The sequence below is a fragment of the Mytilus trossulus genome, chromosome 11 (assembly GCF_036588685.1).
Source record: "Mytilus trossulus isolate FHL-02 chromosome 11, PNRI_Mtr1.1.1.hap1, whole genome shotgun sequence".
In the NCBI taxonomy this organism is placed as follows: domain Eukaryota; kingdom Metazoa; phylum Mollusca; class Bivalvia; order Mytilida; family Mytilidae; genus Mytilus; species Mytilus trossulus.
Genome location: NC_086383.1, coordinates 65245329 through 65262238, shown reverse-complemented (window position 1 = coordinate 65262238; position 16910 = coordinate 65245329). Strand labels below are relative to the sequence as shown.

At 32.7% G+C, this 16910-nt stretch overlaps 1 protein-coding gene across 1 annotated transcript; it reads right to left on the bottom strand.

The window, feature by feature from the left end:
* Positions 1 to 12038: 12038 nt before the first annotated feature.
* Positions 12039 to 15032, bottom strand: LOC134691525 (solute carrier organic anion transporter family member 1B1-like). The gene is made up of 4 exons (XM_063552087.1): positions 14393 to 15032; positions 13505 to 13591; positions 13000 to 13203; positions 12039 to 12226 (listed from the first exon to the last, which is right to left on the bottom strand). The coding sequence occupies exons 1-4, from the start codon at positions 15030 to 15032 to the stop codon at positions 12039 to 12041; spliced, it is 1119 nt and encodes a 372-aa protein (XP_063408157.1).
* Between the last annotated feature and the right edge of the window lie 1878 nt (positions 15033 to 16910).

Genomic DNA, 16910 nt, shown 5'->3' with positions numbered 1-16910 from the left:
CGGACGGACGAACATACGGACGGACAGACGGACAAACGGACGCACGGACCAGAAAACATGATGCCCATAAATGGGTCATAAAAACACTTTACTCCAAGTAAATTCAAAAGGTGAAAGTCTATTAAACACGGATATAAAATATATTAAATACTTGACCAAATCAAGTTGCACGGATCGAAATGAAAACAACTGTCATAATTTTGACTTTCCGAAGAAAACAAATGCTGATTTTCACCTTGCCTTATAGTATAGTAAACCTCTCACTTATATGTGAATGCATCTAAATGATGGTGACACGTATAAAACTTAAGAGTGTATAAACGTGACGTTAGACTGTTTCGTACCTTTTCCGTAATGATATTAAATTTTAATAGGAATTAATCTCTGGTTCTCAAATATCGTATCAAGTTATAGATATATGGTACATATGAAGGTGTTGTTATAGGTATGTCATAACAGAAAAAGTTGAAGCTTTCTATTATCTCGTACATGTGCATGTAGTTCAGTGGTTGTCGTTCGTTCATGTCTGTCGTAAATTGTTTTGGCATAAATTAAATCGTCAGTTTTCTCGGTATCAACTGAACTGCGCCATATATCGGGGCCTTTGCAATTCGACTATACGGTATGTTTGTTGAAGGTAGCACGGTTGTCTATAATTGATTACAGTCTTTTTATTTGTACTTTGTTTGATAGTTGTATCATTTGCAATCATACCACATCACCTACGTTTCTCTTATTATCAGTTGTAGATTTTACTTTTCTGATACTTATGTTAGTTGAAGTTTCATCCTCGAGCCTAACACCATCATAAGGCCTAGCAAATTCATATTTGATATGACATTCGAACGTTAGTGTTGAGTCTTATGGGTCTAAGAAAAGATTTTTAGTGTACAGAATTATAAGTCTGATACATATTTTTGATGAGTTTGTACAACCACTAGAATGCCCTACCCATATTTAGCAACATTTTAATGCTCTTCAAATTCGTTTTTTCGCAAATGGTGACAAAACGTGCATTTGAAGTTTCAAAGTACAGTTCTGTTATCTTTAGTGAGCTTTGAATACAAATTAGTTGAAGAATGAGTCCGCACATTGTACAGATTATCTTACCTCGAGTAACGTCATGCATGTTCTATATATATATCTATAATACTAAAATTACGAGGTCCGATTTGTCAGCCGTCATCCCGTGAAAACGACGAATCAAAGAATTCAACTTTATATATAACTAATATAGTACAAAGGTGTAGATTGAAAATTACACTACTCCAGACCCTTTCGTTTTCCACGTTATTAATATTGCCAATAATTAAGAAGTTCCGGGTCGAGTCCGATACCGATACCGATATCAATAGTATATTCACCTGTTACCGATTACCTTATCTGTACGTTCCGCATCTGACACGCGCACCACCAAACGGTGTATTCAGGATTAATCTGCTATATAGTATTACACCGGTCATTATCACAGGGTTGACACAAATTTTTACCTATTGTAGTATTTTAATCAGTAAGACTTTCTAAGATAACAATACGAATACTAAAAATATGGACTAAAAATAAGGCGTATAGGTACAGTTTTCAATTTGTTAACGAACATGACGTAAAACAGAGAATCAAAGAATTTAACTTTATTTATAACTTATATATGACAATGCTGTTGATTAAAAAAATACTCCATTCAAGGACCTTTTGTTTTCCAAATAATTAATATTACCAATAATTGATAAGTTCCAGTTCGACGGGTTCAAACAGTAAGATTTGAAAGCAGAGAAAACTGTGTATCTAATAATCGCCATGACTTTATCAAATGACAATGCTAATACTAAAATAAGGCTTGCGCATAGTTATATACTTTAATTTAGTCACGGACCCGCGATATCACGGGTGTGTTCTAGTAAGCATATATTGATAAATCAAATGAAACAATTTGAAAACTAAAACAAATACTAAATTTCCAAATACAAGTGGAAAAAATGTGCAATTGTCATATTTGATTGTCCAATGACTAAATCAGGTACAGATTATCTTAGCTTTAGTAACTGGAAGTTTTTTCTATAAACAAATACTGATAAAAAAACGTAAAAAATCTACAAACTATCATACAAATACTAAGTATGCAAATATAGGTGAATAAGATGTGGATTTGTAATATTACATTTTCTAATGACTTAATCATATTCAGTGTTTTTAATCATCGGTTTCAATTCATGTCCTGGATTACCATTCATATCTTTGTCTTGCGCATGTACAGAAACTTCCTTTTGTACTGGTTGTGGTATGGTGCTCCACGTGATCATCTTTCTTGTGTAGAAACAACAATAACATAATATGACAATAACCAGTATACGTCCAATTAACGAATACCCATGGAGTTTCAGACGAAATACGTCATTGTCATAGAGTGCGCATGATCCACGAACACCATGTGGTTTTTTCCATACTAAACAAGTAGAATCAATCAGTCCACCGGAAATAAGCGGTCCTGGAAGCCATCCTGGAATTATATGAATTATATCATGTATATAAGTAAAACATTCTTATTGTATGTTAGTGTTGTATGAGAACAATATAATTATGTTGCCATCTCCGTAGAACGGAATGACACGCTTTGGTGAAAAGAAAAATTAGGGGGGTGTCATAAGGCTTAATTGTGGGATGTAAGAAAATTTGGAAGTAGTGGAAATTGTAGTAGGATATGATAATCATAAATTGTTATGCCTTCTCTAAATATTTTGGTAATACACCGTGTAAGTTCATACAAATTTTGGTTTCGCACCATTTTTAAGTCCAAGACATTTACCTAGTACATAACCAAAAAAGACATTTCAAATAGTAAAATTATTTTAACCACTTACCACTGAATTGTCAGCCAAGGAGCAGTCAAGAGACAAACTTAAGTATTTTTTTATAGTGAAATTCAATGTCCGACGGGAAACATTTCTACATACTCACATCAAGGTTACCTGTCGAGTTGAACTTTATATAGCTCTTTTGTCCCATCCAATAAATACAATAGCTATTGTTCGCTGCAGACTTAGTGTTGTGGAAAGGAATCGTTTAAAATGTTTAGTTCTTTTAATAGTAAACAAATAAAGACAACAGTAGTATACCGCTGTTCAAAATTCATAAATCTATAGAGAAAAAAGCAAATCCGGGTTACAAACTAAAACTGAGGGAAACGTATCAAATATAAGAGAACTACGAGACAACACCGAAACGTAACACACACAGAAACTAACTATAATGTAGCAATGGCCATTTTCCTGACTTGGTAAATGGCATTTTATGAAAAAATGGTGGGTTTAACCTGGTTTTGTGGCATGCCAAACCTCCCGCTTTAATGGCAGTGTTAATTATAACATGAAAATGACAACATTACACCACAAAGTCTTTCCACAACGTTTATATACCTATATGGAGTTATTTTCTTTCAGAACGTCAGGTCATTCTTTTTTCAGAATCAACCCGGACGATACCATGTTTCAATGGTATATGCTCCAAGGCATAAAATAGTGACCTGTGTAAGGTCATTATTTTCCTTGATAAACATGCAATCTATGATTTACTTCAAACTTTTATTCGTCTAATAGTTTTTTGTTGCCGATGGAAATTTATTTTCTAAAGTTCAACCAATGATACATGTAAAAGAAACCGTCATTGTAGACCCGCAGTTTAATTTTAGAAACAAATAACGTGAAGTGTTGTTGATTTATCGCTATAATAAAGAAACATTATCATATAGGTCAGATGAATTTTAATGTAGACTTTCATAAAATAAATCCAGATTTAACATATTCGTGTGTAAGATTTTGAAAATCTTATTGAGTCAAACTGAATAGGTTGATTACTTAACGTCCAGTGGAAAATATTTCATGCATGTTCAGAACGATACACACTAAATAGGAAATCATACTGTGACCTACATGTATTTATATTCGCCTTTGTGTCAGTTCGTAACTTTTTAAAATGTATGTATACCTTTTACTCTATCAAATGATCAACTAATAAGATAATCTTATATTCTATTGAATAACATTAACGTAACTCGCGAAAGGGTCGGGTGCGGAGGGTATATAATTTTATCCTGACTTTATCTTTTAATCAAATTTATTGCTATTCGAAAGACAATGTTTCTGAATTTTTCATTCGATTCAAGTAAAATGGTAAGATAAATAACAACTTTTCCGCGATAGAAATAACATAACAAAACGAAAAAAAAACATACCCCCTCCCCCTTTTCCATAAGCTAAGCGATACAATAAATAACTAACTTACATTGTGTCTTGTATTTATCATACACCGTTATCGGATGGTAACAATACATTTGTGTCTTACTTCATGCAGTTACAGTAATATTTTTATTGTGTATGGATAACAATTTTTGAAAGGTTTATATCTAAATTATTCAGTGAGTTTTATTTCACATTTTAAATGAGCCGCAGGGCGTATTAAAACCTGAACGCTTAAAAAGGAATATCCCACTTTAGTGTTGTCGGGGTGTCAGGATTGATCAAAGAAAGACCTCCCTCCGGTCGTTCTTTCATTTGATCAATCCTGACACCCCTTGGTGTGTTCTACGACAAGAAAAACCTTAAAATATGCATTATCTATAACATAATGAGTTATTTACCAAGAAGAGAGGTTACAAACGACGAGAGACCCATAGCCAAAGCTTTGTCTTCATTCGGAACACTCCTGTAAAAGAAAAGTAGCTACATAAATTCCCAATTAAACGTTAACTTTACCTCCAGCCTAAACATTCCTGTTAAGAACGATAAGTACATATTTATACCAGTAAATCATTATCGTTATCTTCAACATGTTCAAGCAAAACACTTCTACCAAAGGAAGGTATATAATCAATTCAGTCAAACATTAACTTGTTAACTTCATTCCAAAACGACGAAGGCAAGAACATTTGTCAGTATATGATTATACCAGTGAAGCATATCAATTATACATGTTAATAAATAATAAACTCATCATAGATAACAGGATTAAAATTTTATATGAACGGACGCATCTCACATAGTGAAAAAGGGTGTACAGTTTGATTCACGCATTATAAATGTTCATTGTATGAATATTAGTTAACGAATTCACAGGCAATTTCTTCATATGTCTCAATAACAAAATAGTAAAATGTGATATGATAGTCTATATTTTTGATTATTTGTAATATCTTCAATTTTTCACTTATTCTTACTACATTTGTTTTATAATTATTTTTTTAAAACCGGTTTTTTTCTAAAGTGAATATTGATTGGTTAAATATTTCTCAGTGATGTCCTGCCATGGCTTTGTTTGAACTTGTTTGTTAGCTTTTTGGTCATGAAGGTTTGTCTCTAATATTTAATTAACTGTGCATTTGTATTCAGATATCGCAGATCAAATTTATTCGTTCATTGTGTAATCATACGTTTTTTGATTGAGTTAAGTCTGCCAATTGATATTTTATCGTGTGTTTTTCTATGTTGTGATGTTATGCTATTGATTCAAAATAAGGGAGAAGGTTTGGATCCATTAAAACGTTTAATCCCGCTGCAAATGTTTGCACCTGTCCTAAGTCAGGAATCTGATGTACAGTAGTTGTCGTTTGTTTATGTAACATATACGTGTTTCTCGTTTCTCGTTTTGTTTATATAGATAAGACCGTTGGTTTTCCCGTTTGGATTGTTTTAGGTAGCAATACACAGTTAGAAGTTTAGTTTCGCATTATGGCCCCTGTGGATTTTTCAAATAGGAAAGTTATTGTGTAATAAAATTCATTTTTAGACAGATGAGTGTTAATTTAGCCTTCAAAGATGGTTTATAAGAGCATCAAGATTATTTTTTACATGTTTTATGGGCTGTTTTCTGTTTGACAGTCCGTATTTTCATAGCTAGACCGGCCATCGGTCCAGAAATTAATGTACTGTTTACAAACACTATTTTTCTACACGAAGTTTTTGTCGCAATTTTACAAAAAAATGAGACGAAAGACATATGATTTTCATTGGATTTACTGAATGATATATGTACACAGTTTCAGAAAAGGTATTACTTCAAGCGATTGAAATTCTACTTTTAGCCAAATTTTGGGGAAATATGTGACATCTTCCCCCCCCCCCCCCTTTTGCAATATTTTATAACAAATAAATGCAGATTGTTGCCATGGATACACCAAAAAGAAATGATATTTTACCATTTTATATACTGGAAATAAAATCTATGGAAGATTCTGATTACATACATATGCCCATATATGACACAAACAGTAAGCTTGATATTGCAAGAAAGCAATGAAAAGGGAATGGTAAAACTCATAAGGGCAAATTTTAGTATTTTTTCCTAACTGTTGATTGCTACCTTACACTAGTAATTTTGGGGCCCTTTATAGCTTGTTGTTCGGTGTGAGCCAAGGCTCCGTGTTGAAGGCCGTACTTTAACCTATAATGGTTTACTTTTTAAATTGTTATTTGGATGGAGAGTTGTCTCATTGGCACTCACACCACATCTTCCTATATCTATATAAAGCAGTTATTGTTGTCAAGTCATTAAAGATTGCATATTTTGGCGTTGATATTGAGTCACTGATAAGGTCTTTGCGTCGGAACTAAACAAATTTATTCTAAAAACAGTTGTTGGCATGACACGGGTTATGTTCTTCTCATATATGTTATGATGGTATGATACTAAACCTCTAACGGGAAGGATTGTGCCTGATGTTCATATGATGAAATCATAATCTTTCAGTCAGTTTAATTGAAGTCTGGAGCTGGCTTGTCAGTTAACTGCTAGTTGTCTGTTGGTATTTATGTATTATTGTCATTTTGTTGATTTTCTTTGGTTACATCTTCTGACATCAGACTCGGACTTCTCCTGAACTTAATATTAATGTGCGTATTGCTATGCGTTTACTTTTCTACATTGGTTAGAGGTATAGGGGAGGGTTGAGATCTCACAAACATGTTTAACCCCGCCGCATTTTTGCGCCTGTACCAAGTCAGGAGCCTCTGGCCTTTGTTATTCTTGTATTATTTTAATTTTAGTTTCTTGTGTACAATTTGGAAATTAGTATGGCGTTCATTATCACTGAACTAGTACATATTTGTTTAGGGGCCAGCTGAAGGACGCCTCCGGGTGCGGAAATTTCTCGCTACATTGAAGACCTGTTGATGACCTTCTGCTGTTGTTTTTTTTTTATTTGGTCGGGTTGTTGTCTCTTTGACACATTCCCCATTTCCATTCTCAGTTTTATTAATTAGAGATGATAACAGCTATAAAGTTATGTATGGCCTTCAGCAATGAGCATAAAAATTGTTGAGGAAAACAACTCTTTATTTGTAACCGTGAATATATAATTCAGAGTCCTGGGGTAAAACGGGACGAAAAATACATAATTGGACATAATTTGTAAAACTATATAGGTTAGCAACCCCTATATAAACAAAATGTGCTACTGATGATAGTGAGTAGGAATATAAAAGTAAGCGATAATTTTATAAACTAAGAATATGTAAACGCTTCACACGATAAATGCTTTCACGAAGCTTTCTGCAAAATCACAGAGTTCTGATTTAAAATTAAAGAGAAAAGTGCGACGTAAACTTAATAAGACATGCAAAATCATTGGCGGGCGAGCTTTTGAAAATGAGTATAATTTAGAAGGTGGACGCAAAGTATAAAAGAAATCACACAAGATAACGTTGCCGTAAAGAAAACCTTAAATATTCTTACCGTAATTTAACAATGTATAACGGCATTATCTTAACAGCTGTTAATAAACTGGTAACCACGTTAACACCAACATACCAATATAAGGCATTGCAGTCCGAAACACAGTTTCCAAAGTGTGTAGTTTGCTTGTCATCATCAATGCCCGTACAATTTGTAAACAACTGTAAAAGAGATAACATTGATATTACTCAATAAAATAAGAGATAAATTCTGTTTTTATTGGAGAAGGAACTTTTATCTTGTTGGGATCAAAATTGTTCACAGTGTTGTTTTTTGTTTCTTTTGTGCTCGAGGTAATTGATCCAACAAAGGATATGTAATTATAGAAAAAGTGTTTCATTATCCGTTAACTTTGCGTCCCATTATAAAAATGATGTCCTCCCGCTAATTAGTTCCCCGTTTTAGGACTTTGTTGGGCGAATCTGTTTGTTTTGACATCTGTCGTGTTGAACATTATCTGTTTTATCTGGCAAAGAGGGGTCGATGCAGTAAGCAATGCATGATATTTAAGTAACACCTGCTGTATCAATTCGTGTAGCAGGCGAACTTTTTCCATATAAGATTTAGTTTTCATGTAGTGTGGATTTATTTATTTTCGTGGGTACCAATTTTCGTTGATTGACCAAAACTTAAACTTTTGTGGACATGTAAGTTCGTGCTTCTACCAATGTCTGCTTACAAGTCTATGGAAAAATTGTAATTCGATGAACATTTAAATTCGTGGGTCACCTGTACCCACGAAATTCACAAAAATTGGCATCAAACGAAAAATAATGAATCCACAGTAGATAAAACATAAAAAACATTTTTCTCCAAAAAAAGACTACACAAAATGGTGTCTACTAGGGTATCAAATTGTAATTAATTGTTCCATTCTATAAAATTTGACATACCCTTTTTCCTACGTCTGTACAGCCTGCAAAGCATGGAGAGAAATATGTTTGACTGTTTGACCCGCACACAGGAAAGTAACTGTTTTCATTACAGTTACAGGCGTTCACATATGTTGCATTTGTCATGATCCCGCTGAATAAAATAGCACTTGAAATTTGATATGACTTGATTTGAAGTGAGAGGTTAAGCTAGCTATAAAACCAGATTAAATCCATCATTTTCTTCATAGAAGAAAATGCTTGTATCAAGTCAGGAATATGGCAGTCGGTATCCGTTCGTTTGATGTGTTTGAGCTTTAAATTTTATCATTTTATTAGGGACTTTCCGTTTTGAATTTTTCTCAGAATTTAGTATTTTTGTGATTTTATTCTTGATTGTAACTCTGTTTCTATTCTATGTTAATTAACCTAATAGGTATGATTACTTTCTTCCATATCGCATACCGGTCCTAGCAAGGTTTATATATAAACTAAGAAATAACAGATATAGTCATTTTTGGATATTGATACATGTAACTACAGGAACAAAAAAAATCCTTAGTCACAATGATATGTTGGAAGAGTAAATACCTCGTGCTCCCTTAGTGACACCCTTCAGACCCTTTTTTTCTCCTAACGTCTATAAAACCTCATCGGAATTGTATTCTTTGTATATTGATTTATTGTTATGAATGGTTCAAAAATAATAAGCGAGCCCTCACGGTCGAGCTTAAATCCAAGCTGATGCAGACAGTATTACAATTAAAATGCCATTATTTTAGAAACTAAAGATAAAATTATTGTTGTTGACCCGATTACTAGTACTTATGTTAAGAAACATTCGATATTCATAGTTAAACAAATTCAATTTAAGATGACAAAAAATTATAATTGTATGACTTTGTTTCTATCAGTGTTGGACATCTGTTACTAACAAGATGGTCATTTGTAAGTGAGAAATAGAAACAATGTCCGTCATTCGATTTACATATATCAATCACTTTAAGGTTGACACTACATTATGCATTTTTATCCTTCCGTTTGTTAATATTGTCTAAGTCAGACAAATGCAATATTTGCTAAAAGGATTTTGTTTAACAAACCTCGCCAGATATACGCTCGGAAAAGATAAGGCTCAAACACATCAAACGAATTGATAACAACTCAAAGACTAGAAAACTGGTTGGATAAGAAAATAACACCATTATGGTAAAACAAAAAGTATTAAAAAAAAGAACTTCGAGGGAAATTCAACAATAGGTAAAAAAAAGTCCAAAATACGGGTACAGCAGTCAATATTGTGTTTTATCGGTCGTCCCACTGTCTATATCACTCTGTTCAGTTCTTAATATTATTCCGTATCATGTCTTTGTGACGTCAAATACGTTGACCCGGCCTTAATAACTTTGACCCGGACTTATCAGCGACGTCATAATGTTTGAACCGACGTTAATAACTTTGACCCGAACTTATCAAGTCATCTTTTGAGTGCTGGTGAAACAAAGAAAACACTTCCGAAACACACAAATATAGCCCGATAAATCGATTATCAGATTATCTGCATATTGATATTGTAAAATATCAGCTGCTTGACATAATATGAAGGCTTTTTGATCTCGTTCGCTACGCTTACTCGACAAAAAGCTTCATTTTATGTCTCGCAGCTGATATTTTACGATATCATCATGCAGATAACCTGATAATCGGTACATAATCTTAATCACTATAAAACAGTACAAACGTGTAACAACGAAACACAAAAGTCATATGGGCAAAGCACATCTGTAAAAACTTATCATAGCACAATTACACGATGATGCGATGTATTAATACAGAACCACGTCAAATGGATTGAACCAATAATAGACTTCACAGTAAAAGTAATTAACTATTTCTACTACTATTCAGGACGTAACGATTATTTTGATTTGATAATTCCGTGTGTGACGGTCGTAGTAATTGGCGAGATATTCGAACGTTTAACTTTAAAACATTTTAGGAGTTTTGCAGAAAAGCAGTCATTGAGATGATAATTTGAAAAAAAAAAAAAAAACTATATACAACATGAATCAATACCCATATTCCGTTGGTCCGACAAATGCTGATTGTTCACAGCCAATAAAAATTCCTGCTGCAAAAACAATAGTACTTGCTGCTTGGCAAACAAGAAGTGACGTCATAGTTTTGAATGGTGACATGGAGTACTTCCTGCTTACGACCCCTCCAATGAACGTTCCGATACCTAATGAAGTTATGGTACAGCCAGCTAACGTAATACAAAAAATATAAGTACGGAATTCAAATTAACAAAAAGCAATATAAAATATAATTTAAAAAAATCGTAGATCGAGCTTATAGGTAGCATGTACAAAAAACATGGCAACAAAACTTTTTCTTAAAATTCGAAAGACAACTTTGAAGGACGAATAATTAACTACTACATCACTTTCACAAACAATAACCTAATTTATTACTGGTGAAACTAAATGCATTAAAACAAATTACAGTCATATACGTTAAAAATGTTCGAATCCAGAAGAACTACTTATGTCTTGTTGGAACAGAAGTATTCCAAAGCCAGTTCCCTTTTTACTTTTTTGTAAGAACACACTGAGTTATCTCCTTTTATATAATTAAAAAATTAATAAATAAATAGCAATGTTTTGTTTGTATTTTGCTGGAGTAGGTGTTACTTGTAATGTTTTATTATATAGATTATTTATGTATTTCTCTGTCCTGACTGTTCTTCCATTTATTTGTACTGTTTTCCTGTCATGTAAACGTTGTTAGTTTAGCTGTATATTTATCATTGCTATCAAAAAAGTAAAATCACAAAAATACTGAACTCAGAGGAAAATCAATTTGGAAAGTCCATAATCACATGGCAAAATCAAAAAACAAAAAAACAAAACGCATCAAAACGAATTGACAAGAACTGTCATATTCCTGACTTGGTACAGGCATTTTCAAATGTAGAAAATGGTGGATTAAAACCTGGTTCTACAGCGCTAACCCTCTCACTTTAATAACTTTAATAATCAAGCGCGAGGTTTGGCCAGCCACTCAACCATGTTAAAATCACCATTTTTTTCTTTTAGATGTTCTATATCCAGTCAGGACTATGACAGTTGTTATCTAATAGTTCATTTCTATGTATGTTTTATAGCCGTTTGATTCTGGGTGCACTTCAGTGTTTCTGTACTTTATATAGATATAGGAAGATGTGGTGTGAGTGCCAATGAGACAACTCTCCATCCAAATAACAATTTAAAACCATTATAGGTTAAAGTACGGCCTTCAACGCGGAGCCTTGGCTCACACCGAACAGCAAGCTATAAAGTTTTTTTTATCCTATTTTTGATATGTATCCCTTTTGGTTTAGTTTGTAACCTGGGTTTTGTTTTCTCTCAATCGATTTATGACTTTTGTAAACTTCTGGTACCTTCATTTGGATAAGAAAAACCTACCCATAACCAAATTGGATTTCCACGTTGGTAAATGGAACTGGTTTTCAAAATATTTTACCAGAAACGTCAAATACGTAGATACTGATAGTAATTGTAAAACAGCGGCAAATAGAGTCAGGCTAAATAGAGGGGAGGAAAATATCCTGCAGATCGCCTTGAAAAGTCCTGTAAAAGAAATTGGATTATAATTATGAACATAATGATTATCTTAAACAATTTATAATTCAGAGATTACAAAGACCGACCCAATGTATTGCCCAATGAAATTATAAAAACGTTCCTAAACTAAAAAAAAAACAACATTAAAAACAACAACAATAAAACCACAAGCACATAAAACAACATCAATTTTTTTATTTGACGAAACCTGTTGCAATATTTAAATGAATTATTCAATTGATAGTTTTTGTTCAAACGTATCTGATTAGTTATGATCATTATCTAAGCGTTGTCAACCTTTGAAACAACATTTCATCAGCATTAGTATTGTAAGGTCTTTGATCCTGTCGGAGCTCTTTTCTGGAATTAATAGCTCAGAAAAAGAAGAAACACAGGGGTCAAATACATCACATGTCGAGGAAATGCAGAAACTGCACAAAATACAGAGGCAGATGGATGAAGAGAAGAGTATAAGTTTGTTCACAAAACTATTTTGCCTTAAATTCATTATATCAAATTTCAAATCTCTACGATCGGGGCAATTAACCATTGTTTTACCCCTTTCTCGAACTTTGAATTCGCCCCTTTAATGACATACAGCAGTAAACAAAACAATTCACAAAACATAATGAGACGAGCTTTGGGAAGGTTGCCGGTATCTGATAAAATAATTCTCGCACGATTTATTATTAACTGGATCTATGTAATTAAACATAACTTAATTAAAATGACAACTCAATCTGTATACTATATTTCTATATGAATCTTAAATACAATACCTTTTATTTCAGTGTGCAGAAAAGATAGTTTTGTTTCATGTGTACGTCTCTTGATTTTCAAGGGGGATGCATTTGTATTTTCTAACAGTTTTCTTGGGAACAGAAAGATGGGCACCGCTGATACTATGGACATAATTCCAAACACTAGAAACCCCAGCCACCAAGCTCCTATCCAGTTTGGATCACGTGGTTTGATAGGAACATCTATAATAATGTATATCAAATATCATTACTTTACTTTTATATTTTTTTCTTCAGACATCTATTATTATGTTTGTCTTGTGAAAAATAAAGAAAACAAACATTCTGTTTTAAATAATACTTTTTGTGAATATATCAAAAAGTTGTGTATTTAATATTTTTCATCATAATTATATAAGCTCTATATATCTGTTAATACAAAGAAGTGGTTTAAAGGTATACATGTATGACATGCTCTGGTGATTAAGGTAAAAATAATAACTATATAGTGAAAACGAAAAACAAAAAAGGTGCAGATACTTACCTTCTAAAGTAACATAGAGGTTACTAAAAACACTTCCAAGGCCAAAAGCTAGGACAGGTCCGAACATTGCTGTAGATGCGATGATGCCTATGATTGAATGTATTTGCAAAAGAACGATAAATGAGTCTTTAAAGATTCTAACCTTACAACTATTAGTCATTGTTGTGATAATGTGATATATACAAATATCTACATGGGGAAAATATGAAAAATTGAGAATATCAGATTGAAAAGGAAGTTAGAAAGTAGGGCAATCAATATGAAGAATAAATAATGATAGCCAAAACAAAAACATAGCCAAAACAAAAACAAAGACAAGACAAAAACAATCTTAAAATTTAAAGAATAAAAAAATGAAAACCCTACCCCCCCCCCCCCCCCCCTTTTTTTCCATACAAATTCTCATTTATAGTTAGAATTTAATTAAGTGTTAGGTTTCATTTTAAAACTTTGGAATTAAACAAATATAAAATAAGGGGTAGTGGTATGATTGCCAATGTATCAGCTAACATCAGTTCATTCACGTACATGTTGCTAGCTATATATGACAAAACTAACTTTAGTATCTTAATAAAATTCAAACCGAAGTTGACAAATCTCATAAAAAATGATGCAGCCAATTGTTTAAGAAATCTATTGAATGAATATTTTGTTATTGTGTTTTGAATATAGCGATAATGTTCTCGGAATATGACATTTTGCATTTTTGAGGGCACTTATGTGAAGTGTCTCTAAATATACAGTTTATGTATGGTGGAGCCTAGAATCTAACAATCAATTTGTAATTAATTGAAATCGTTTTGTCTTTCTCCAAAAAAATACGGCTTCGTTACAACTATCAATCACCGAATGACATAATTTTCATTAATCAAATAATTTTAGACTCACCAACATAGAATCCTGTTTTTCTTCGGTTTCCATTTTCATCAACATATTCTGCAAGCATCGAGTTTCTCGGGGCTTTACCGATACCCTGAAGCATCATTCCCAGGCCAATTAAAAACATACTCCAGCCTTTCAAATTTCCATACACTTCGCCTTGGTCAATGCGCATGCTTGGGTTACCCGAGTTGTCTTCTGATATATTTAAATTTGGCGCGCAAAGATAACTAGAAAACTTTGATAACTTTGGATTTGAAATATTAAAACGTCCATGTGATTTAGAAAAGTTATCTGACCTGTCTTTTAACGTAGTTAGAACATAAGGTATGCAGCAGATGAGTGCCGAAATGCCATAAAATGCAGTGGCAATCGAGAGTACTCTAGGAATATGGACTCGACGAGCAATGTATCCAACTATTATAGATGATGTCAAAAATCCTATTTCATCACAACTCATTAAAAATCCAGACTGTTTACTACTTAATTCAAACTGTTTTTCTATTGATGATACCTGAGAGTTGATGTACATTTGTAATGATGACGTCAGAAGTGCAGTAACGCTGAAAAATGTCGTGAACCATCGAATGGATGCACACGGTTGCAAGATGTTCGGTTTAAATTTCCATATTCCACAGTCGAATTCCATAATTTCGGATTTAGTTTCTTTGTGTACAGTCTTAAATCCTGAAATTAATTTTTGATTAAAATAAATCATAGAAAATAACGCTTTACAAATTCATTTTTACAAATAGAAGTATGGAGTGCGTATTAACATTACATTTAGTTTTTGTATTGTATTATTGTTGTTGGTTTTTTTTAGAGAAAAGCAGAAGTGTTTTTACATTTGTTTAGATGCGCTTTGTTATAAAAAAAATCGGATACTTTTATTTAGATTTCAGTTTTATGATTATTAGTAATGTGATACCAATGCGACATAACAAGAAATACGCTATGTTCTGAAAGTCGACTATAAACAGAAGATGCATAACAGTGAATAGTTAAGCAATCAAATACCATTAGACGAAGGAGGCTAAAGTCAGATTATTTTGTGATACTGACACGTGGTATCGTCGAGTCTGACTAAATATTGATATCCTTTCTAAACAATTAAGTTAATATATCTGTCAGGTACAGGAAAATTTCACACGCACTTGACTTTAAAAGAACCTTATATACCTATAAGATATTATGGGGTTATTGCATGAATATTGGGGATTATTGTCCCGAGTAGAATTTTATATTGCACGAGCTTGCGAGTGCAATATATGTTCTACGAGGGACAATATTCCCCAATATTCATGCATTAATCCTTTTATTGTATAGCAATATAATATTTGACAGTAAAAATTGGTTTAAACTAAGATTTTGCCGTTTATGACGTCATGAATTTTGAAATTTATTGTACAAGTGCAATATTAGAATTTATTGCACGCTAACTTTTGGTTACTTTCTTTGGTAAATTATATTGCTAAATATTGATATATTACTAACTCTTACTCAACCGTAGGACGTTAAGCAACCATTAATCGATCAATCTAACTCAATCTTGATTTCTGACTGAAGAAATCAGATCTAATTCGGGTAAAACATGTGTGACAACAACCATTTGTAACAAATAAACATGTCATAATCGAAAATATTGATACGGGTATTTATATTCTATATTCACTGGGAAGTCAAATTGTTGGTTATTGCGACGCAATTAATGTCTGCAAGAAAATTTTATTTAGTAATGCAATTCAGACGTGAATATTTTTCTTTGATGTGGGTAAATACACACCGTACCCGGCTATCATGGGAGACTTTGTGTAGGTTCCAATTAACCATACACAGCAGGGAGTTGTTGCAAGACGCAGGTATAGATTTATAAATATTGAACCGGATTGTATTAACTGGAAAATATTCGAACGGACAGATACGGTCAGTTTGACATTTAAAAGTGTTCAAAATTAGAATTCAATGGTTTTGAAACAGTTTACTGCATTAGGAACATGAGCTGGTTAAATTTTACCAACACTATAATTATTTGTATGAATTTAGTGATACGTATATGAAACAAATATTGAATAGTATAAGTCCATATAAATAACAAAATCGCTAGAAGAAAAAAATAGTTTCTTTAAAGAGAACAAATTGAAAAGAAGGTTTAAGAGCTCATATCAAAAAGTAAGAATGCCTTTTATGGCTGGAAGCAATAAGGAAGACCTTACGAGTAGGACAACAGAGTATTCACGGATATGAAAAACTGCAAAAAAGAAGAAAGAAAACAAGTCCGCAAATTAAAACATATGGATATCATCTAACAGAATTACAACCGGGTTTCTGCCTGTTTTTTTTATTGTATACATGAGGTGAAAAATGAAATATTAAATTGTATTGAATCGTATAACTTTTTAGAAATAAAAAAATAAATTCGTACGGTACCTTTTATCTGCATGTAAGTGGTCCGTTGCCGTACTGGATTTCAGATACTAATGCTCACAGTCACTTTTTTCCCGGGGTAATTTATATAAAGTGTGCATGC